General features: G+C 44.8%; 2 protein-coding genes across 5 annotated transcripts in view; both read left to right on the top strand.

Annotated features, from left to right (window-relative positions):
* The first annotated feature begins 8,316 nt into the window (after positions 1–8,316).
* commd6 (COMM domain containing 6) lies at positions 8,317–11,145 on the top strand. The gene is made up of 7 exons (XM_047047663.1): positions 8,317–8,483; positions 8,730–8,788; positions 9,147–9,212; positions 9,310–9,386; positions 9,733–9,901; positions 10,127–10,279; positions 10,533–11,145. Exons 1-7 carry the CDS (start codon positions 8,459–8,461, stop codon positions 10,581–10,583), a joined length of 600 nt encoding a protein of 199 aa, XP_046903619.1. The 5' UTR covers positions 8,317–8,458; the 3' UTR covers positions 10,584–11,145.
* Positions 11,146–11,576: 431 nt separating this feature from the next.
* tbc1d4 (TBC1 domain family, member 4) overlaps positions 11,577–22,354 on the top strand; it is a 28,892-nt gene continuing 18,114 nt past the window's right edge. For 2 of the 4 annotated variants that reach the window (XM_047047661.1, XM_047047657.1), the window contains exons 1-8: positions 11,578–12,623; positions 18,492–18,620; positions 19,005–19,251; positions 19,402–19,649; positions 20,663–20,752; positions 21,273–21,377; positions 21,532–21,664; positions 22,139–22,230. In XM_047047661.1, coding sequence (XP_046903617.1) covers positions 12,231–12,623; positions 18,492–18,620; positions 19,005–19,251; positions 19,402–19,649; positions 20,663–20,752; positions 21,273–21,377; positions 21,532–21,664; positions 22,139–22,230 — 1,437 coding nt within the window. In that variant the 5' untranslated portion in view covers positions 11,578–12,230. Of the gene's footprint in view, positions 12,624–18,491; positions 18,621–19,004; positions 19,252–19,401; positions 19,650–20,662; positions 20,753–21,272; positions 21,378–21,531; positions 21,665–22,138; positions 22,231–22,354 lie in introns of all 4 variants that reach the window. The other 2 variants (XM_047047658.1, XM_047047660.1) reach the window with 2 other exon arrangements.

Here is a 22,354-nt window from a genome sequence, read left to right as displayed (position 1 = left end):
CACTCACCCCATTTCTGCTTTGTAGGACATTTTAGCCCTCCTTACCTGTCATCACATGCTTCAGCACTGCAGAGAATCTCACCTTTTCCCCTTTCTCCTCCATGTCACTATATCTAAACACATACCCTTTATCCACAGGGGGTGTCTGCGGACATCACTTACACACAGTACCCCTCTCCGCAATTAGGCACCCTTTTAGGCATTGGCCAGCTACCAAGCCAGACATGCTTAGTATCAACGCTCCATTTAAAACATGCTATTTAACGCTCCCTATCAAGCACTGAATTAGTGAATTTGAAATTGTGTTTTGCAAATTGAAATATATCTTCAGTATGTCTGGTCTATGTATTGTATATCATTGAGTCTAATGCATTTAATGGATTTGTGTATGTCTGTTGCACCAACTGGACCTAATATGTTATATTAACATATACATTCGTTCCAGATGTGCAGTAGTCAACAACAATGGGATGTGGGACCAGGTGAAGGTCGACCATGGAAAGGAGTTTTACCTGTGCCTGTACATGCAGGAAATCCCCCAAAAAACAATGAAGCTTGCAGCCATTTTGAACTGTGCACTAGATTCGCCTGCAACTCCACATTTCCACCAGAATTCCACGATCAAAATATTACAAAAACGAAACAATCAAAAAGCTTCGCGTCGTGCCTAACAACTCCCCTTACCTGTTCTAAAATCAGCGTAAACCACGGCCTCTTGGGGCTTATTGCTTAAATTTGCTGATTTTAGAACAGATAAGGGGAGTTGTTAGGCACGAAGCCCTCGCGGGGCTTATTGCTTTTTTAAACTGTTACTACAAATATTTGATATGGTTTCATAAATAAAAACAATTAGAAACAAAATAGTTTAATAATAAACCGTCATTCTTCCGCTACTACAAAGTATAGTTCCTACATAAATCGTTGCCACGCAACAGCCAGATGGACATCTTTACCGTCTTTTTCAATTTGAAATATTCGATGCGCAGTAATATTGAATGTTAAAGAATGTTATGAGGACAACCTGTGAGGTTATGCTGGATTTTACAACGGCATGGAATGCGATATAGCCAATCACAGTCAAGGATGGGAACAACCAGTTTTAGAATAGCTGATTAGTGGAGAGGCAGCTAAATCTTTTTTTGCGTCATGGACGTCCATAGACTGACGCTCCTACTGGATTAGTGGAGACACAAGACAAGGTATTCAGTCAACTCGTTTCATAAAAAGACTAAGAGCACCACAACACAACTACTACCACCACCGATACTGCTATATCTTATGCCACTACTACAACTACTAATTCTGCAGATGCTGCTAATATCTCTTTTACTAGGCTACTATGCTAATGGTACTGATTTGTTCTAATAATAATACGATTAGGCCTGGGCCTACTCTGTTTACATGTGTAATTAGTTATGCTCAATTACTCAAACACGTCTACATGATTGTTTTTATTAATCGTTGTATGCTCCACGGACAAAACTTGCACCATCATCCTTCTGCAACAAAGTGTCGCCGTGTCTTCTTGTATCGGCCCTACTGCTGTATGTTTCATTCAATCAACACATTGAATTATTCTAAGAAAGCCGAGTAAACACACTGGAACAACCAGTTTTAGAATTTGCATTCTAATCAGGTCCAAATCCTACCGGTTGCGTAGGAACCGGTTCCATAGTGGAACTGGGTTTCGGTAGGCCTACCAAACCCTAATGATAGGCATGCATTCCAATTTTCATTCATTTTCGTATTAAATCATACACTTGCCCTGTTTATATCATATTGAACAGAAGGGCTTTCTAATTACATAAATGTATGCGTGATTATTTTAGGAAAATCATCCTTTATCAAGATTTCACACAGCATTTTTTTACAATAATCATCTCAGTTCGTACTACTTTTCCAACCACTTTTATTACAAAATAAAGGAACACTTGGAGCATATCAAATATACATAATTATGTGGGCAATAAAAAAACATTCTTTCGTTTAAAAGTTATGACCCTTCTGGTGATAACTGGAAAAACCAGAATCCGCCCCCCCCCCCCCAAAGAACTAGCGCTATCTAGCTATATTCCTCTCCATAACTAAAAGGGTTTTTCTTTTTTCCACCATCAAATTGGCCAAACAAGTAACAGATATTTAGATTAGAGGGTACATGGTGTAGCTAGCTAATGTTTATTTAGCAAGTTTCACAGAAATATGCAACAAACGAGACTATACAGTACTACTACTGGGACAGTTTGGCCCCAGACATCACTGCTTTGGGGTTTTTCTATTGTGGACACGCAGGTGACTCTTCAGATAGCTTCTTGTTTTACCTGAATAGTCACAGAGGTCACAGCTGTAGGCCTTCTCTCCAGTGTGGATCCTGCTGTGAACTGTGAAACCGCTACCACTGCTAAAGGTTTTACCACAGAGGTCACAGTAGTGCTTCTCTCCAGTGTGGATTCTGCGGTGAACTGTTAAACTGTTACCACTGCTAAAGGTTTTATGACAGAGGTCACAGCTGTAGGGCTTCTCTCCAGTGTGGGTTCTGCGGTGTACTGTGAAACCGTTAGCTTGGCTAAAGGTTTTATCACAGAGGTCACAGCTGTAGGGCTTCTCTCCAGTGTGGACTCTGCGGTGAACTGTTAGACCGTTACCACTGCTAAAGGTTTTATGACAGAGGTCACAGCTGTAGGGCTTCTCTCCAGTGTGGATTCTGTGGTGAATTGTGAAATCGTTAGCCTGGCTAAAGGTTTTACCACAGAGGTCACAGCTGTAGGGCTTCTCTCCAGTGTGGACTCTGCGGTGAACTGTTAGACCGTTACCACTCCTAAAGGTTTTATGACAGAGGTCACAGTTGTAGGGCTTCTCTCCAGTGTGGATCCTACGATGAACTTTGACATTTGCAACTTGGCTAAAGGTTTTATCACAGAGGTCACACCTGTAGGGCTTCTCTCCAGTGTGGACTCTGCGGTGTACTGTAAAACTGTTAGCACGGCTAAAAGTTTTATCACAGAGGTCACAGCTGTAGGGCTTCTCTCCAGTGTGGACTCTGCGGTGAACTGTTAGACTGTTACCACTGCTAAAGGTTTTATGACAGAGGTCACAGCTGTAGGGCTTCTCTCCAGTGTGGATTCTGTGGTGAATTGTGAAATCGTTAGCCTGGCTAAAGGTTTTACCACAGAGGTCACAGCTGTAGGGCTTCTCTCCAGTGTGGATTCTGCGGTGAACTTTGACATTTGCAGCTTGGCTAAAGGTTTTATCACAAAGGTCACAGCTGTAGGGCTTTTCTCCAGTGTGGATCTTCATGTGCTTTTTAAGGTTATAGGATATGGAAAAGCTCTTCCCACATATATCACAGTGAGGTGTCTTCATAATTCAGCTCTCTCAGGATCCTGTATCTAGTCTCCGGAAGATTTTTTTCTCTAGTTGATCCTCTGTCTGGTCACTGCTGTTTCTGGTTGAGTCTCTCTCTGGTTGAGTCTCTCTGCTCAAGTTTCTATAGTCTCTCTGGTTGAGTCTCTGTAGTCTCTCTGGAGCCTTAAGTTGTTTTCTCTGTCTAGTCTCCGCCCATGATCAAGTATGATTGGCCAGTAGGGGATCTGGAAGAAACAGTTCCAATTAGAACTCACCTTTCACATGAAGGAACTCTTTTGTCTGTCATATTGTCCACTTTGCATATGTAATGTTGATCATTTGGTGAGAGGTGTAGGCCTACGTTTCTCTGATTTCTCTTTTACTGGAGAAACACAACACTGTGATAAATACGTAATCTCTGGCATACAACTCCTCATAGTAATTTGGTTTTCTTCAAAATAATAATAGCCTATAATAAGCATTAGCTACATGTCAATTTATAAAATGACTGGATTGGAATTACAACGTTTTAAATCCAATAATATTATCATACTATATTGCATGTGTCTCATTTTCAATTTAAAAACAGATAGTTACAACATAGAAAAGAAATGACGGAACGTTTATGAACGCTCAATTTATATCGGCTCACAGCTATCTTTATGCTGCCCACAAGGGCGATAATATTAAAGTCCACAAAACTGGAGTAAGTAGCTTGAGACTCAGAAGACTGTGCATCCTCATAACATTAAATCATATTACATACGTTTTCCTCAACGTACTAAAATATCCCCATTAATAAAGACAAACACTTAAGCTAGCTAACAACACAATCGAGCTAGCTAGTACCGAAATTAGTTTAAACCCAAGCAAAAACTCGCAAATCGTGGATACAACGTCAAAAGCTAGCACTTACCTTCATAAGTGGACAGCAACATAGCTTTGATCTTTAAATAGGTCTCAAATGTTAAAACGTAGTGAAACTTCACTTTACGTATGACAAACTACACTGATTTAAAGCTCAAGTAACCGTGGATAAAAAACATTAGGTGATGAAACGACCGGCGAGAGAAGCCGCTTGCAGTCGGGGAGGAGTTAAAAACAGCTCCGTGAAGTTGGTGAAGTAGCTATTTAAAGTTTGGCCAGGCTCACACACGACTACTTTGACGCGTGTTTTGTAATTATTCTGACACCTTCAGTTTCGCCAATGCTTAAATCCGGACCAAATAGTTCAATTGAATAGAAAATGTGTCGAAGACAGGGTTTTAGTCCGTCTCTTCACTAACGGAAAGACTACGTTTAATTATAAATAAAGTAAGCAAACAGCGCTTGATCGGCCATGACTGACATCAACGCAGCAAACCACGAAAAGCTGGAATGTCCGACTTCACATAGCTGTTTTTAACTCCTCCCCGACTGCAAGCGGCTACTCTCGCAGGTCGTTTCATGCAGCCACAGTCCATGTCGAACTTACCTAATGATACAAACACTCGAGATGCAGTTTCACATTTGAAACACCAGGTGGCACCAGAACGGTAAAAGGGCTACAATGAAAGGCATGCATGCATATTTTCATTCAATTTTTTAGAAATTGGGTTTCCAGAGAGAAATCAATCCAGTCGAGTTAACCTGTGATTGCATTGCTATTAATTGGGGAAAGTGCAACATTGCATTGAGAGATGAAGGATGAGATGGAAATAGAGAGATGAAGAGATAGAGGGATAAAGAGAGGAAGAGATGGAGAGAAAGAGATTGATACAGAGAGATAGACTAAAGAGTATAGATGTGTTAGAAGCACACATCCTTCTTCTACAGTCTAAATAATGAGCGATGTCTTTCAGCTTCACATGTCTTTATTCAGCTGTTCAGGTCATTATAACCACCAGCAGGAGTTCAAAGTAGCAGAGAGACAACCTTGAACTGATCACTTAAACAACAGCAGTTATAAACACATCCATCTCAATAGTGAGTAGCACATGTACCCAAACATTACAACACATCGTTAGTTTACATTTACATTTATTCATTTAGCAGACGCTTTTATCCAAAGCGACTTCCAAGAGACAGACTTACAAAGTGCATAGGTCACTGATAATAACAACAAGATGGCCCCAAAACATTGCGAGTAGCCAATACATGAAGCACAAATTGTGAACAACCAAAATAAGTGCCAAAGGGAAGAACCACAAGAGCATGTAGTTAAACCAGTTACAATTAAACAACATGAACCGCTTTTAAGTGCAAGTGTACCTGTAGAAAAACAAGCAACAATAAAAACTAATGTATCACAGCGAGTACAAAAATATAAATCAGTTACCACTAACCACAAGAGCAACAAGTCTCTAAGCAAAAGTCATTGTGATCCTTGAGGAAACTAACATCGAGTCAAGCAAACCATTCTTAAGTACCGTTGTACTCCCGGAACAAATGCGTCTTGAGCCTTTTCTTGAAGGTGGAGAGAGAGTCAGTGTCTCTGATGGAGGTGGGGAGTTGATTCCACCATTGGGGGGCCAGGCAGGAGAAGAGCTTGTGTTGGGACCGAGCGGTCTTGAGCGGTGGGACCACCAGGCGGTTTTCTGAAGAAGACCGTAGGTGACGGCTGGGGGTGTAAGGCTGCAGGAGAGACTTGATGTAGTCGGGTGCAGTCCCGTTCACTGCTCGGAAGGTCAGTACCAGGGTCTTGAATCTGATACGGGTGTTGATGGGTAGCCAGTGGAGAGAGATTATTATTATTATTATTCACCTTTATTTAGCCAGGTAGGTTAGATGAGAACAAGTTCTCATTTACAACTGCGACCTGGCCAAGATACAAGATACAGATGAGGAGCGGGGTAACATGGGAGTGTCTGGGGAGATTGTAGATCAGGCGGCCGCTGCGTTCTGAATCCTCTGAAGAGGGCGGGTTGCACATGCTGGGAGACCGGCGAGCAGCGAGTTGCAGTAGTCCAACTTGGACAGGACCAGTGCTTGGACTAGCAGCTGGGTGGAGTGCTCAGACAGGTATCCCCTGATCTTCCGGATGTTGTAGAGGGTGAATCTACACGACCGGGAGACTGCAGCAATGTGGGCCGTGAGGGAGAGCTCGTCATCCATGGTAACCCCAAGGTTCCTGGCAGAGGATGAAGGGGTCACCGTCGCAGATCCCAGGGTGATTGACAGATCGTGGGAGATGGAGGGTTTAGCCGGGATGATGAGAAGTTCTGTTTTGGCGAGGTTCAGCTGGAGGTGGTGCTTGGTCATCCAGGCGGAGATGTCTGTGAGGCAGGCCTCAATCCTAGCTGAGATCCCCGGATCAGTCGGGGGGAACGATAGGTACAGCTGCGTGTCGTCAGCGTAGCAGTGGTAGGAGAAGCCATGGGAGGTGATGATTGGTCCAAGTGAGGTGGTGTACAGAGAGAAGAGGAGGGGTCCAAGGACGGAGCCCTGTGGGACACCAGTGTAGAGCTGGCGAGGGCCTGACAGTTTGCCTCCCCAGGAGACCTGGTAGGATCTTCCCGACAGGTAGGATGAGATCCACTGGAGTGCAGTGCCAGTGATGCCCATCTCAGAAAGTCTGGAGAGCAGGATCTGGTGGTTAACCGTATCAAACGCGGCAGAAAGGTCCAGCAGAATGATGACGGATGACCTGGAAGCCGCTCTGGCAGACTGGAGGGCAGTGGTGACTGAAAGGAGGACTCTCTGTGGAGTGGCCAGTCTTGAAGCCCGATTGGTTGGGGTCAATCACATGTAACTTTTAAATTGCAATTAAAGCTTCTATATGTTCACGTTGCCCCATCTAGATTTTACAAATAAAGTAAACCTGTTACTGTATAGTCCTTGTTATAGTTTCCGTTACTATTTGGTGACAACGGGGGACGGGGCATTCTCACCCTTATTCGTATAAATATAACTTATTTTAAAGGCAACAGCGAGTTTCCCAGTCTCTTCCTACATCTACCAAGTTGAACAATGGATTTTGGTGTTTGAAAACCATTGACACTTCCCTGCTGTATAACAATGTTAAGCCTGTGTTCTGCTCCTCTCTTTCACCAACCGTCTCTGGAGGAGGGGATCCCTCACTGAATTGCTCCTCCCAAGGTTTCTTCCATTTTTTCTCCTGCAGTGAGTTTTTCTGGGAGTTTTTCCTTGTCTTCCTTGAGAGTTTAGGTTGGTTGAGGGGCAGTTCTATGGGCGTATGTCAAGGCCCCTGTGACATGCTTGCGTGTAAAAAGGGCAATACAAATACATTTTGATTTGATTCGATTTGATTAAGGTTGGACCGGTCATCGCAATTCCCTGTGTGAGAACTAGATCCAATGTATGTGAGTGAAGAAGGCTATTGGCCACTCCGGGTGTGGTGGAACAGGTGGTTTGGAAACCAACTGGGTGAATCCCGTGGAATCTATGAGAGGAGTGAAGGCCTTGCTTAATGAATCAGTCATCCACATAAATGTTGAAATCTCCCATAAATAGGATGTTATCAGTAGGCCTATATGTCACAAATCAACAAATAGGAACAGAGAATAGGGGCCTGACGACGACTATCAGGATTATTTCTCTTTGATTTAGTTGGTTTCATGCTAATGATCTCAAATTGTCATATTTTAATAACAACACCGCCACCTTTCTGGATGTGTCTATGTATATTATGTATATCTCTCTCTTGTCTGTCTATTCTATTCAAATCCCCCATACACACAAAAGGCTGTTAAACTGGACTATACAGTAAATGAAATCCCACAGAGTCTACCGCAGGGGTGTCCAATCCTGGTCCTCGAGGGCTACTGTCCTGCATGTTTTAGATGTTTCCCTGCTCCAGCACACCTGATTCAAATGAATGGGTCGTTATCAAGCTCTGTGGAAGCCGGGTAATGACCATTCATTTGAATCAGGTGTGCTGGAGCAGGCAAACATCTAAAACATGCAGGACAGTAGCTCTCGAGGACCAGGATTGGACACCCCTGGTCTACCGTCTGGTCGGTCTGGTCCCATCAAGCATCATCTGATCATAGCCTCGAACGACATAATGTGCACGGCCATGCGAGGGCGCTATTGCTTATCAAAGAAAGATATCAGAGATTCTATACTAACAGCTTGCTAATGTCCTCGTTCTGAACAAGGTTCAGGTAATTTAAAGATGCCAGGACTTGAACCATCATCTGGTAGGTTTTAGCATGGACGTTTTCATATGATGTATATAGTGTCACACAATTTACTTAACACAAGGTACTTAATACATCAACTAGACATGCTACGCTAACGTGTTAGCTGGCTAGCTTTCTTGATCGTAATGCTATATTATGCCAACGACCAAACACTGATAAGACTAAAATCCTAACGTTAGCTAGATGGTCTAAACATAATGACTTCATCTAGAATACAGTGCTCAGCGCATTTTTACTTTTTAGGTGTGGATAGAACTGTGGGAAACATTGCCATACTCCCCCCGGAACTATTCGCTCAAACAGTAAGTGCAAGCATCATCACCATCGATTATGATTAATGTTAGAATTTCTGCTTCCCATCACATACTTTGACAAGCACAACACCCTACAGTAATTAGCTGAGCTTCAACAGTAGTGCATCTGCCATACTCACATCTCAATGTCAAGACTAGTCTAAAACAAAATATCATGGTCATACTGGCAGCTACATCATGAAAAACATAAGCAATCATTGACTGAGAGGATCATAGCTTGTATAACATTGAAGCAATTTATAGGAAGCCATGTATTTTTCAGTGAACAGCTATAGCAGTGCCCAATTCTGCCCTTCAAGGATTTGCTGTTGTGGTTCTGATAGCTGTAATCTGATAATCTGTCCAGTGTCAGCGGATCCTAACTCATCTCCAAGGACAGACCAGGGGAGTGGACTCCGCAGAGATTTCTGACGTCAGTCACCCATTTCCCTATTTACCTTTCACTGAAATCCTGTAGTTCATATTTACATGACTCACTGACTAAATTATCTCCACCTTCATGTGCACAGAGGTTCCAAAATGCAGGAATCCGACTGGATCAGGACGCTCTTGAGGAGGTCATCAGATTCCTCTTGTTAACTTTCCGGTATGGTATGCATTTGGCCCACAGAGTACTGTACTTGTCAGAGTAGAACATCCCTTGGCTTACAGATGGTACTGCTCAGAATGTTTAGGATCTCTGGAATGCTTTGGGAGATGGGTGTGAAATTGTTCCTTGAAGGAGTTTGATTCTGATGTAACACCAGGAACAGTTCATGTTTCAAATTAGTATTAGCTAATTATAGCTAAGTATTATCTTATTATTGTCTGTAGATTACCTAAAGGTAACTTTGTCGGTGTTATTGTCTGTATGAGTGGGCCTTTCTTTAACATTTGATTACAGTCATTAAACAGCATTACACTATACAATTTGTTTTCTTACTGTGCATCAGGTCTGCTGGGAAGAGCAACCTATCAGGTGCTGCTCTGGCGTCCAGGCTGGGAGAAGGCTGCAGCAGGTGGCCCCCAGCCAGCCTGCAGGTCCTCCAGCAGCTGTGGAGTGAGCAGGGGGCTCTGGTCCACACCCAGCAGGAGGCCCAGGCCATGCTTGGCATCGGACAGGTAGTCTGTCTCCCCAGCCTCTGGGATGGGCCCCCTAGACAAATACACCATACATCTCCCAATGTTGAGTGACTTGCTTTCATATGTTATCTGGCAAGTAAATGTGTGTCCGGGTACCTAAGGAACAGGTGCATGGGTAATGGAATAGTAATAGAATCCCTTGCAGTGTTTTGATGTCATGAGTGAAAGTGACTGATGATTGGTCATCCTTTGTGGCCTGTCTAGCTTGTGGACATGCAGTGGAAACTAGGGATGGCGGTGAGCTCGGACACGTGTCGCTCTCTCAACTCCCCCTACGTCTCCTTGCTCCTGAAGCTGGCCAACACGTCAGGACTGATAACCCAGAGGTCCTTTGAGATGACAGTGCCACAGTTCCAGGTCAGTCTGTTAAACGATTAAAAGCGTAGTGAGAAAAAAGTCAAGCAACCTTTTGGCACCCGTTACATTTTATTAACGGTCTGTATTTTACCAGGCATAGTGCAACAATAACAATAAAACAATAGATAAGTTGATTATTTTCATTCCATTAGTCCTTGTTGATGGAATTCAGTGTACCTTAAGTTTAGGATGCTATTGTAAAACAAAATATTCAGATTGTATGGATGGTTGGTAACCCACATTTTTGTCTCAGAACTTCTACAGACAGTTCAAGGAAATGGCTGCTGTTCTGGAGACTGTGTGACAGACAAACAGTTCTTTACTCATGCTGAGGAATCATCCTTGTGACAGTGTTGGCTATGTTTACATGATGTATCATGAAATCTCATAGATGTGAGATGGCTTTATAAAATATCTAGAAGAATTGTTTAGTTCATAAAAAAATGTGTTTCAGTGTTAATAGTTTCTTTTTTAACAGTAGATTATGTGGGTAGGTGTTGGTGACCAACATACACAACATATGCTATCTAGCTTCTGCCACAGGCTAAACTGTTTCTGATTCGCACTGCTCTGTTTTATTTTGGGGATATATTGTACAAAACTGCACTCTGAAATGTTAAACCTTGTGATGCAGTTGGAACACATAGTTGTGTGTATACCTATTTTTCCAAATCACTTATGAGCTGAATTGAAATATTCAAAATTGTTGTTTTATTTGAATATGTTTTTTTCTCTATTGTAACATTTGGTGCTGCTCTCTCTTCCTGTGACATTATATATGTAAAACTATTTTTCTACGCTTCTTCATGGGACTTAGTATAGCTTAATAAATGATGTTATGAGCTCACTGAGGGTCTTCCATCTCATATCCAGAAATGTGTATTTTATGTGTGCAATAAAGTAACATCTAATGTACTGGTAATTCAATAGAATGGGGTGGTGATAATAAACCAACTGGACTGCACGGTAGTCAAATCAGACAGAAGAAATGCTTAGCCTGAGAAACAGAATGTATTGGCAGGATCATTTTGTACTGGTTGCCTTGGGCTGTGATGAACGTGTTCTTTTTGGGTTAACTTTACCCCCCCATGAAAAATCCCTTTAGTTTGGACAATTGGGGGAGTCTGAAGGTGTACTTTAAAATCCCAACGTAAGACGTAACTAAATGGGCGGGACCTGGCATCTGTCACATGCACATGGTCCCCCCCCTTTTGTTGGTGGCAACGCCCACTTCTCGCGCACATGCGGTGGGGGCGGTTGGGTGAGTGTACTCTCGCGCACAGCCACTCCTCCAAGGGGCTGTTTGGATGGAAGCGAAGAGAGCCTTACCCCACAAGCTACCCTTGAACAATCAAACGGTGCTCTTAACACACAATTGACGTTCCAACTAAATGCAAAGGACACATTTCTTCTCTGCAGGGGTGCAGACTGAGAATTTGCTGTGAATTGTATCGTCTCGATGTTTTAGGGGAAAGCCAGTGCGCCTTAAAGAAGTCTGATGTTATCTTTTGACCGACTAGTGTTTACATAGAGGCTGCCAACGCCACGTTTTAGAAAGCTTGCAAACTTACGCTTTGTTTCGCCAGCAGCTCGTACCACATACAAATCTAAGAGAAGAAGAAAACTACAGACTGGACTTTCATTTGGACATACAAGACTAAAGTTAGAAGTTGACAGAGTGCCTCGGAGTGGGAAAAAACAAACAGCAAGTCTGAAGGAGAAGCATGCACGAGGGACACATGCTCATTGAGCCTTTGTTGCAGTAACAGTTTGATTTATGATGTCTTTAAATATGAGGTATCGATTGTAAACGTATGTATACGAATTAAATTAGAATATTTATTCTTAATTTAAATCGGTACATTGTTGTTGATTGTTTAATGCTACTGATTTAGGCAGTAGGCCTATAGGCAAGTATAGTGTTGTCAGCTTGACCCACTGCTAAACCGACATGGAGGGTCAAGATGACAAAGACAATCTGTCCAAGACCGATAAAAGATTTGCTCTCTTGTACATCGGCTGGTCGTCCCTGGACCGGCGGACTACCCTGCCAATGCTGCCATGGCTGGTGGCCGAAATCCGAAGGAAAAGTGAGAAGAATGAGTCTGGCCCCGGGCAGGCCAGGGAAGTTCAGTTAGTCCTGATACCTCCGTTCATTCGCTGTGTTCCGGCAAACAACGCCAATTCATCCGTATTCATTTTCGAGCATAAAGCTCAATACATCTCCAGGTTCATTCACAATAGTAATGACCTCACCTACTTCGCCTATTTGATCCGAAGCCAGCCCGACAACCCGGAGTCCGAGATGGCCTGCCATGTCTTTAAGGCGTACGACCCAAACCAGGTAGGCTGACAGACCGAAAAAACACAAGAACAACACAAGTGTTTAACATTACTCAAATCATGGTCTGCAAACATCGTTTCCAACTGACAATCAATATCAGATCTTTAAACACACCGAGGCTATCAGTCAAGTGATTTAGCGACCAGGCAATAATGCTCACTCAATAGAATGACAAAATTACATGAAAAGCCTTAAGGTGGCCATGAAGTTCTTGTCAACATAAATGCCGGTCGAAAACATGTTTTGCACGTGGTATTAAGTATTTAGGCCACTGTGAGGATGGATAGAGATGGCAACCTGGATTTATTTGTTAAATTAATCCAGATCAGGGTCTCCCCTCTCCGACATTGGGTCAAACCACCCTGCTAGAGCCAGACTGTTTTGATTGACACAAATCATCAGCGTTGCAACCTAACCTGTATCATGCTTTCATCAGCCAACATAGTTCCCTTGTATGCACATAGTCAGGAGAGACACACATAACAAGTAACTATTTGTCAAATGAGAAAAAGACTGGACATGTGTACAGTACAGTACAGACCATCCCTTTTTAAAGCCTGCATTTAACCGGGGGCAATGTTTGTTATATGCTCTGGTATGGTATGTTTACACAAGGCCTCACTCGGAGTAGCTTGGTGCCAATGCCATAGCAGACAAAACTTAACGCATTAAAATATATACATTACTGTGCAAAGTGTGTCTGACCATGTAACATCTTTAACTGTACACTCTCTAGCTGTCAGTCGATCCGCATATAGGCTTATTGGTCATAAACAAAAATGCGGGGCTACTGTATTGCTCTTGGTCTCTGAGGATCCTCACCAGCCTGTTTTGGATGTATCACGTTTCCCATGGTATGTACAAGGCCAGACCAAGCTGTTTGTCTGCTGCTGAAAGCTGAGAGGAGTGGAGAGAGAGCAGGGAGGGGAGAGGCAGGCAGATGCACTTTCGAAGTGTTGGCTCCCTCCCTCCCTCCCTCCCTCCCTCGACCGACACTGATGCTTTCATGGACACAGGAGCCGCCAGTCAGAAAAGGCAACAGGAGCTGTAACTTGGCTGCTGGCATTGTTGTTACTCAAGAAAAACAGGCAGAGCAGCCACTTTCGAGCATGTGCCAGATGGACTAAAAGGAATGCACCTCCATAATGTTTGTTTTAAAAGCACGCCCCGCTTGGTTGACCAAGCTGGCCTGTTGAAATTGATGACTGGCAACAGTCAACTGGTAACTTTGTCAAACAGTATGGTTTAAGTTAAAACACCACTAGTTTGGTATTTATAGGTAAAGATGCAATATGTAATTAGTGTGAAGCTAGTGTGGAGGTTGGATACTTAGATTTAGAAGAACACTATCCGTCCCAGGGTTATTAATAGAAGCAATTTTTAAGTCTAAGCTGCAGATTGCTTTTGTGTGAAGACATTGATGTTCAGCCTGTCATGCATTCTTAAAAGAGAAACTCCAGATAAAAGGAAGTTTCAGAGAAGGCAAGAAGATTGAACAACCTCGGAGAGTAAGTGTATAATGTGTGACAGTAGAAAGATGATATTAAAAGTGCAAAAACGTTTTTATTTATTTTGGAGGTCAGTAAATGGCAGTTGATGTGGTAATGACGCAACTGATGTTTTTAAAGAAGCAAAGCCTAAGTGTGTTTGGTCATTTTTGCCTTGTTATGTCGGTTGGGGCTAAGCTCACCACTAATAATGGAGCATAGCGTTTGAAAAGCACAATAATAACAGAGCACTACATGACACTGTTTGATGTTTGGTTGCCATAACCCTTCACCTGGTTAGGAATCTTGAATTCCCACAGTCTGGCAGTAAGAATGATGCCACAGGCAGCAGGCACAAATAGACACCAGCCGTTGCCTCTTGTGCCAACTATTACCAGGTCATTTGTTTGGGCCACCGGGTGAATGAAGACGGCCTGCAGTCATGCATTCGACTTCCGCCTGAGCTGTGCTTAGATTTGATGTTCTCTGTCTCAACCAGTGTGTCTGCTCCCTCTGGTTAGCTTTATTTTGTTCGGCTTACTTCAGTCCTCACTCGACTCACTCGCTCACAGCAGGAGTGTGATTGGCCACAGAAAAGGGGGTCGGATGGCAAACTGCCTATGACAAGGCCTGTCTACTGTATGCAATACTTCCTGATTAAGATTGTCTTGTGTGCGTGCTGTAATTAAATGAATTCAAGTATTTTAATGCCAATAATAATTATGTAAATTCTATATGGTGGACGCGTCCTCTTCAATTTCCTCATTTTTCGTCAAGAAAGGGAGTAATATATGTGGATTGAAAGGGGTATGAAAAGTTATTGTGGGGCAGGGATAAGGTCTTTAAAGAAGTTCAAAACACGCCCCAAAACATTTACAGTTTCAACCATGATTACCACAAGATCCATGTTGAAACTATAAATATAAATATACACACTTTTATCCTTCAACCCATCAACCTAGAGTTGATTTGACATGATTCCCAGCACATTTTCAATGAGCCCAGTCATACAAATCTGAACACCTGTTGAGGAAAGGTGTTTTAATTGGCCGTAGTGTTGCTGTGTGTTGTGACATAACTTGTCCTAGCACGCCTTAGGGCAGGTGAAAGGCACCTGCAAATGCCACGTTCTAGTGCTTTTCCACATGCAACTGGAAATTCACAAGGTGTCCTTTTAACTACGGAGCAAATATTTGCCCTCTTTCTGCACCCAAATGGCCGTGCCATCCTTTTAACTGACTGGGCCAGAGGGTCTGAATGAAATGGTTGTGCACAGCCAGGTTTCCTCTGCTACTCTGAAATGACCCTTCACCTTGATGGTTAGTTTTGCCCCGTACACTATGTCTGCATGTTTTAAGTTTGAGACCTACAGTACAGTTCTGCAGCATGCATCGGAAATAATTCTGCATAACCTTTTGTCTTTTGATTTAGTGGCTATAGTATATGGGTTGTGTGGATACTTTGAATTCTTTGAAAGTGACCCTATAGAATCTGTATCAATAGTCTAACTTAGACTGTCGGCTGCTATATTACTAATAGTTGTCATAGTTTCACAATCTTGCTGTACATGTGTTCCTAGTTAGTCTGGCTGAGCATGGTGTATAGGCATGGTGGTTATGCAACAGACCAATTATTCACCCAGAGTTAAATAAACAGAAGAATAGTGTGATAAGTCAAAACACCTAGTCTCTATGCAGAAACCAATGGCTCTTTGGTAATGGATTTCTCTTAAAAAGTTGAGAATTATCAAACCACTCCTTACAAAAGCCGGGATCTGGACCTTCTCATCCTCCTTTTCTAAAGTGAAAATTCTCATCCCTACCTAACAGTACCTCAAGGAAAATGGACGCTGTTGTTACATTGACTGCAGTGGTATTGTCAACACTAGCAAAATACTTGTAATCAGTAACAGCTACTGATGAAACTGTCACTTTTTGTGGATCCGTCTTGCTATTATCCCAAGCGACATTTGATAGTGTATAAAGTGCAGAAGATAATAAAGAAGGATACAATACTAGCAGCATTACAGTCGCTGTGTTTACTCAACACAATCATATCTCAAATACAACATGGCAATGGTCAGTTTTGCAGATGCAGTACAACAAGGGGTTTGAGGTTGTCATGGATATGCTAATGGTTCTCCTGGCCCATGCCTTGTGTTCAGTCACAACAAATGAGCCTGATCAGGGGACAGAAGGAAAAAGGAAGCGATAAAGGAACACAGATAAAGAGAATCTAAGGGAGATAAAGAACAGTTCAGAAACTAGAGCTGAATGATTGTGAGGGGTCAAAATGAGCTGGGCATGCAGGGCACATAGTCGGATTGTTGCCTGCAATTCATTTAGTTTTCCCAAGTCTTCTCCTCCGGTCCCCTTACCTGTCCTGTACCCCAGTCCCTTACCCCAGTGCTCTGTTATGGCCCCTTAACCCCGCCCTCTTCTCCAGTCCTCTGTTGGGGTTTTTACAGCAAATAATTAATTGGATCCAATGGTGGCTTCTGGCATAATCTTACAGATGAATAATCGATGAGGTGTTTAATTGTTAATCAGACGCTGTGTGTCATGTTTTAGCATCGATAGCGTTGGTGGCGCCAGACCAATCAAGACCAAGTCAGATTGCAGTTCTTCGACGTGGTGCTTTTCACGACTGCTTCAGTGTAATTACCTTGACTTTCCATAGCAACAATGTGGATTAGATTCCAGGAGCTGTACTTGCCGGACCGTCCGTAATTATTGACAAACACTCTCTCAATGGTCGTCTTTTTATGCCCCGCTTTGACCAAATTTGTTTAGCATGTGATTATTTGGAGAGCTTTGTTTTTGCAGTTTGTGTGTTACTTCTCTCCCCTGAGATTTCTTCTTCAAGTTGTTCCTGGGAAATAAGCCAGTGACAGTTATGAACAGGCAGCCACACCCCTGTGTGTCTGTGTGCGTGCCTGTCTGTGTGTGTGTGCGTGCCTGTCTGTCTGTGTGTGTGTGCGTGCCTGTCTGTGTGTGTGTGTGCATGCAGACAGATGCCTCCCCCTCTCTTAAACTCAATGAAAGCCTCTGTCTTCAGTTCGGAGTGCTTCAGTACCCGGACCGGTCGGTGCGTTGGTCTCAGCTCAACAGCTACAATATTAAAGAGCTCAGGGATAATATTTGATCTGTCCCCCTTTCATGTGGTTGCCTACCCCTTTCCATGTGAAGAACTGAGCCATGCCTGTTAGCATTGCATAATACCCCCCAAAGCATATTTGCCCAACATTAGGCCACCTTTAGCTCTTATCGCAGGGCTAAGGTGAGAGGAGGGTGTGAGGAATGGACTGCTTTTGTTTGTTTTACTTTGGAGCATTGCTGCTTAACCAGGTCGCACGGCGACATTGGCCCTGGTTCTAAAGGCACTCTCGCTTTCTAAAGGATCTGGCATTCAGCGGTGGCCTTTGCCTCAGTAGCTGTTGTGTGGGCCAGATTTATGGCTCAGTGCAGTATTGATCGTGAGCCTCTTTCACACCAGCCCTTTTCTCCTGGCAGAGCAGTAAAGATGTCGGGGGGGGGGGGGGGGGGGGGGGGGGGGGTCATGTCATGTCATGATGGAGTAGAGGTACAATGTCCCCAAACCGCCCTAGGATAGAATCTAGTGCCAGATTTAGGACTGTAGTCTGCCCCAACTTGTGGAGTCAAGTCTTTACTTATTTTTCTATTTCTCTTGTTCTCTTTTTCTTGTTCTCCCTCCACCTCTGTCCCTCCCTAAACCAGATGCTATCACAATAATGTAAGTTTAGGTGTGTACTTTCCTTCAAGGCTACCCCTCCATGCTCAAGGAGCCTCGTGGAAGAGGAAGAGGAGGAAGGCTGTTGCCCCTCCATGCTGCATGTGTTCCAGTCTGCCGTGTATGCTCTGCAGCTCTGGGGAGCCATGGTTCTCTCTTTGGCCTGTTCAGGTCGGATCTCTTCTGTTTGCCTGTGAGCACTTTCATGTCTCCTGTCCTGACTGGCTCTGTCACCAGCACAATGTTTGGTCTCGTCCCAGCAAGACAGACGTTGTTATTGGAGGCCCTATCCTTGTTTTGTTTTTTTTTGGCGTGTTTTGTTTGTACGACCTTGTGTTATATCAGCTAACAGGAAATGTTTTTTTTACCTCTAAAGACACATCCGGGCCCCTTGGGGACTTCAGGCAAGGCTCCTTTCTTTAGGTCATTTGTTTTGGTCCCAAAATGTAAAACACATTATTTTTCTTTGACTTGGAATTTCAGCCCAGCTACTTGCTACACTCGCACTCTGATTTCCCTTCTCCTTTCAGTGCTTCCATCATATACGTCGGATCATGACTCGTGTGTTTGACCAGACAGAATTCCTGTCAATCTCTCGTTCCCCTCCCGTCGTTGTCCGTCCCTCTCCCAGGTGCCGGAGGTGATCAGCAGCGTCCGCCAGGTGTCCAAGTCGTCCCTGAAGGATGGGGCCAAGCCCAGGCATGAGGCCGACGAGGCCTTCTACAACTCCCAGAAGTACGAGGTGCTCTACTGCGGAAAGGTAGTAGAGTGACGCGGCGTGGCACATCTTGCGCGAAGCGTCAACGCACAAAACACACACAACGCTACCGGGGAACGTGACGTTGAAAACAGGAAATGGTTTCGTCATGCAACAAAACGGAACAAAATACAAACATGCGCTTAGTTCATAAGTCTGTCCACTAAAATATATTAGTTGGGCTACGTTTTTGTAATTCCTGGAATCTTTTCGTTGTTTTCTCTAACAAAACGGGGCTGGCGAGGTTTACTGCTGAGTGATACATTTCCTCTTTAAAAGTCATGTTGTCGATTGCTTGTTTGATGAAGTTCATATCTAAAGTGACCATGCGCAAAATGATACATATACAATCGTCCAACCCACCCATCGATGGATCCGTCTGCCTAGGTGACGGTGGCCCACAAGAAGGCCCCTGCCACCCTCATCGATGACTGCATCGACAAGTTCCACCAGCACGAGGTGGAGCGCAAACGTCTGCTAGACGGCCAGCGGGGGTCCACGGAGAGAGAGAGCGCCCCCTTGGAGTTCACCATAGGCGGCGAGGGGGACCTGCTGTCCTTGGCCCTGTCCGAGGGGCCGGAGGACCTGGACGACCTGGCAGGGGAGGAGCTGACCAACGGAGGTGGCGTGGGAGGTCAGTTGGGCTTCTTCAGTCCTGGGTCCGGGGATGCGTGTTGTTGACAAGCGCAGGAGGTGTGTGTGTGTATAAATGTTTTATTAGCTGGTTGTTGCTACAATGCAGGTCGCCCATTCTGCTTGTGTGCTTTAACCCCCAACCCTCCAGCTAAGGTCCCGTCCAACAGCCCCAGCCTGGGCAGTCTGAGAGGGACCGTCCCAGAATGCATCCTGGAGGACTCTGGGTTCGGGGAGCAGCAGGAGTTCAGAACGCGCTGCAGCAGTCTGGCGGGGAGCCTCCAAAGAAGGCCACGGGAAGGCGCCTTAAAGGCCCCGCCCACGCGGCGCAGACACGCCTCGGCACCCAATCACGTCCAGCCGTCTGATGCCGACAAGAACCGCACCATGCTATTCCAGGTGCTGATTGGTTGTAGAGTAGGAAATACAAATGTGCACATCCCCCCCATTTATAAAGCGTTTTAGGGAGTCTGTTTTCATCGAATAGGGAATGATCTCATTCACACTTCGGTACTAACTCCACAATTTTTAAGATCGTTTCGAAGCACAATATTTTACGCCAAATGTTGTATTTTACGTTTAACATGAACACGTCTGTGTAACATGGGCTACAGTCGGTGTTTCATTAACACCGCTGCAACAGGCCTCCTTCTGATAACTGGCCCACAGTTCTCAGGATAACACATGCTTTACTGCCTCGCCTCTGTCATCCAATCCTTTACTACATTTAGTCCCTGGTGCTAGGTAGCGCAAATCACTTTAATGCTTTAGACACTGACTGCAAGCTCTTCAGCCGGGCCCCTCTAACCACCTCATTTAGAGCGCCCATAACTCTGCTACTTTAGTAGCAGTGACTGCATCGCTGCCAGGGGACCCTCACAACCATTGGGGCAGAGTGGGGGTGACCTGGGCATTCCCCGAGCCGCCATGTCACGTTGCTGCCCTGTGAATGATATTATGTTGATGACATTGTGAATTAGTGTCTTCTAATGATTCCGAAGGCCTGTCATGAGAACGGCATCAGACTCCGCCTTGACGGATCCATTCGAGGGCCTTGTCGGGGTCGGGGTTAGGGCTGGGGTCAGGGGCTGACTCCAGGGACTTCCTGTTCCCCATCTGCCTCTTGTCACACCCTCCTCCGTCCCTCTTGGGGCTAATTCAGCCCACTGCAGCAAAGCGCTCAGTACAAAACCATAATTGAATAGTCAGTTTCTGCAGATTATTGACTTTTAACAGTGTGTGTGGCAAACATATCTACAGGCTGTGTCATGAGGAAATTGTTTCCTGAAAGAAAGAAAAAAAAAGCAGCATTCGTAAACAATATACAAAGGTCAGATCCTTCATGGACGTGTGTGTGTGTGTGTTTCTGTGTGTGTGTGTGTGTGTGTGTGTGTACGGGCATGTGTTTGAAGGTGGGTCGTTTCGAGGTCAACCTCATTAGTCCCGACACGAAGACGGTGGTGCTGGAGAAGAACTTCAAAGACATCTCGTCCTGCTCCCAGGTCCGTACCGAGCTCTGCGGAGACGCTGTGTTCACACGACTCTCCCCTTTCTCCCTCTTCCTGTCGTCCCTCATCCAGGACCTCCCCCCTCACCGCTCCCCCCCACGCATTCACAGCACAGCACAACACATGTACACGCAACTTTTATTATCAGAGCCCCTTTATCACCCTGATAGTTGTTTACATACTGTTTGCTTTACTGTTAAAGCTCTTACTTCATCTTACAGCGGATTGCACGAGGCATTTTATCATTTTTTGCGGAGGCATTTTATCATCAGATGTGTCGTTTTGTTCCGTGTGTTCCGTGCATGTCAACTCTGGTTACGGGATCGAATTGGGGGTGTGTGAAGGTGAAATAAACCTGGTTCACGGATCCCGATTCCAAAAGCAGCCTTGGAGTCGTCTCATTTCAGCTCGGCACTTGAGATGCAGCAATCGATCTCAATGACACGTTCGGGTGCCGGCGATCCCTTTCTCACTGACCTCACTTCCGGCTTGTGTTGTCCTCCGTACCGTACAGGGCATCAGGCACACGGACCACTTTGGGTTCATCTGCCGAAACACGGCGGAGCCGGGGCCCAGTCAGTACTGCAGCTACGTCTTCCAGTGTGCCAGCGAATCCCTGGTGAGGCTCTGAACGCCGTCTCGTCACTGCAGGAGTGGACGCTAATTGCCGGCAACTGTGTTCGCGTGTCCGCGCCGCGTGTGGGACTGACCTATTCGGAGATCCCGTTCAAAGAAGTTCTTAAACAGCGTGTGCGTGTGTGTGTGTGTGTCAGGTGGATGAGGTGATGCTGACCCTGAAGCAGGCCTTCTCCACTGCTGCCACCCTGCAGAGCAGCAAGACCCAGGTCCAGCTGTGCGAGGCCTGCCCCATGCACGACCTGCATAAGCTCTGCGAGCGCATCGAAGGTAGACTGCCTCCGTGGACCGCTACGAGTGTGTGTGTGTACAGGACAATGGTGTCACGGTTGTCAGGAGCCATTGTGTCGTTCTCCCCCGTATTTGATCTCTGGTCTCCTGACTCACTCACGCAACTGACCATATCACTTTAGCTAGCTCAGCCGATGGTACGAATGGATCGCGATCTTACAAAGGAGGGAGTTGAACCTATTCAGTTCACTGTACTGCACATCAGGACCCGGTCAAACATGGGAACTTGCACTGTGCGACAGTATCAGTGTCGGACTGCCCACACTCGCATATCCCTCTGCGCCTGATGCAAATGACAGAAAAAAATCGATTCTGTGGGGTCAGCCTTATCTACTCCACCTGATACACACACATAGTTTATAACCTTGGAACCTTGTGTGAAATTGGTGATATCAGTCTATCGTGTTGTGGTCTGGATATTACATCAATAACTGTGCGTCTGTGTGTATGTAGGCCTTTACCCTCCCAGGGCTAAGCTAGCCATCCAGAAATATCTCTCCCAGCTGACTGACAACGAGCAAGTAGACGCATTTGAAAGAGTTCAGGTAAGGACGGAACATCTGGCTAAGTCCAAATATGCGTGAACGTGGTTTTCTTAACAATGACTTGGTCTTAGGCCCAGAAAATTTACCAAAATGCCCTCTGAATCCGACTTGTTTGTGTGTGTGT

The sequence above is a fragment of the Hypomesus transpacificus genome, chromosome 23 (genome assembly GCF_021917145.1).
Source record: "Hypomesus transpacificus isolate Combined female chromosome 23, fHypTra1, whole genome shotgun sequence".
NCBI lineage: Eukaryota > Metazoa > Chordata > Actinopteri > Osmeriformes > Osmeridae > Hypomesus > Hypomesus transpacificus.
The sequence above is the reverse complement of the archived record's forward strand: the minus strand, read 5'-3'. Positions and strand labels throughout refer to the sequence as shown.

Excerpts from the sequence above, each read along its gene's own strand:
- commd6 (XM_047047663.1), top strand. The coding sequence starts at position 8,459 with ATGCCAGGACTTGAACCATCATCTG. Across the intron at positions 8,484-8,729 it reads AGGACTTGAACCATCATCTG|GTGTGGATAGAACTGTGGGA; the intron begins GTAGGTTTTAGC and ends TTTACTTTTTAG. Across the intron at positions 10,280-10,532 it reads TGACAGTGCCACAGTTCCAG|AACTTCTACAGACAGTTCAA; the intron begins GTCAGTCTGTTA and ends TTTTTGTCTCAG.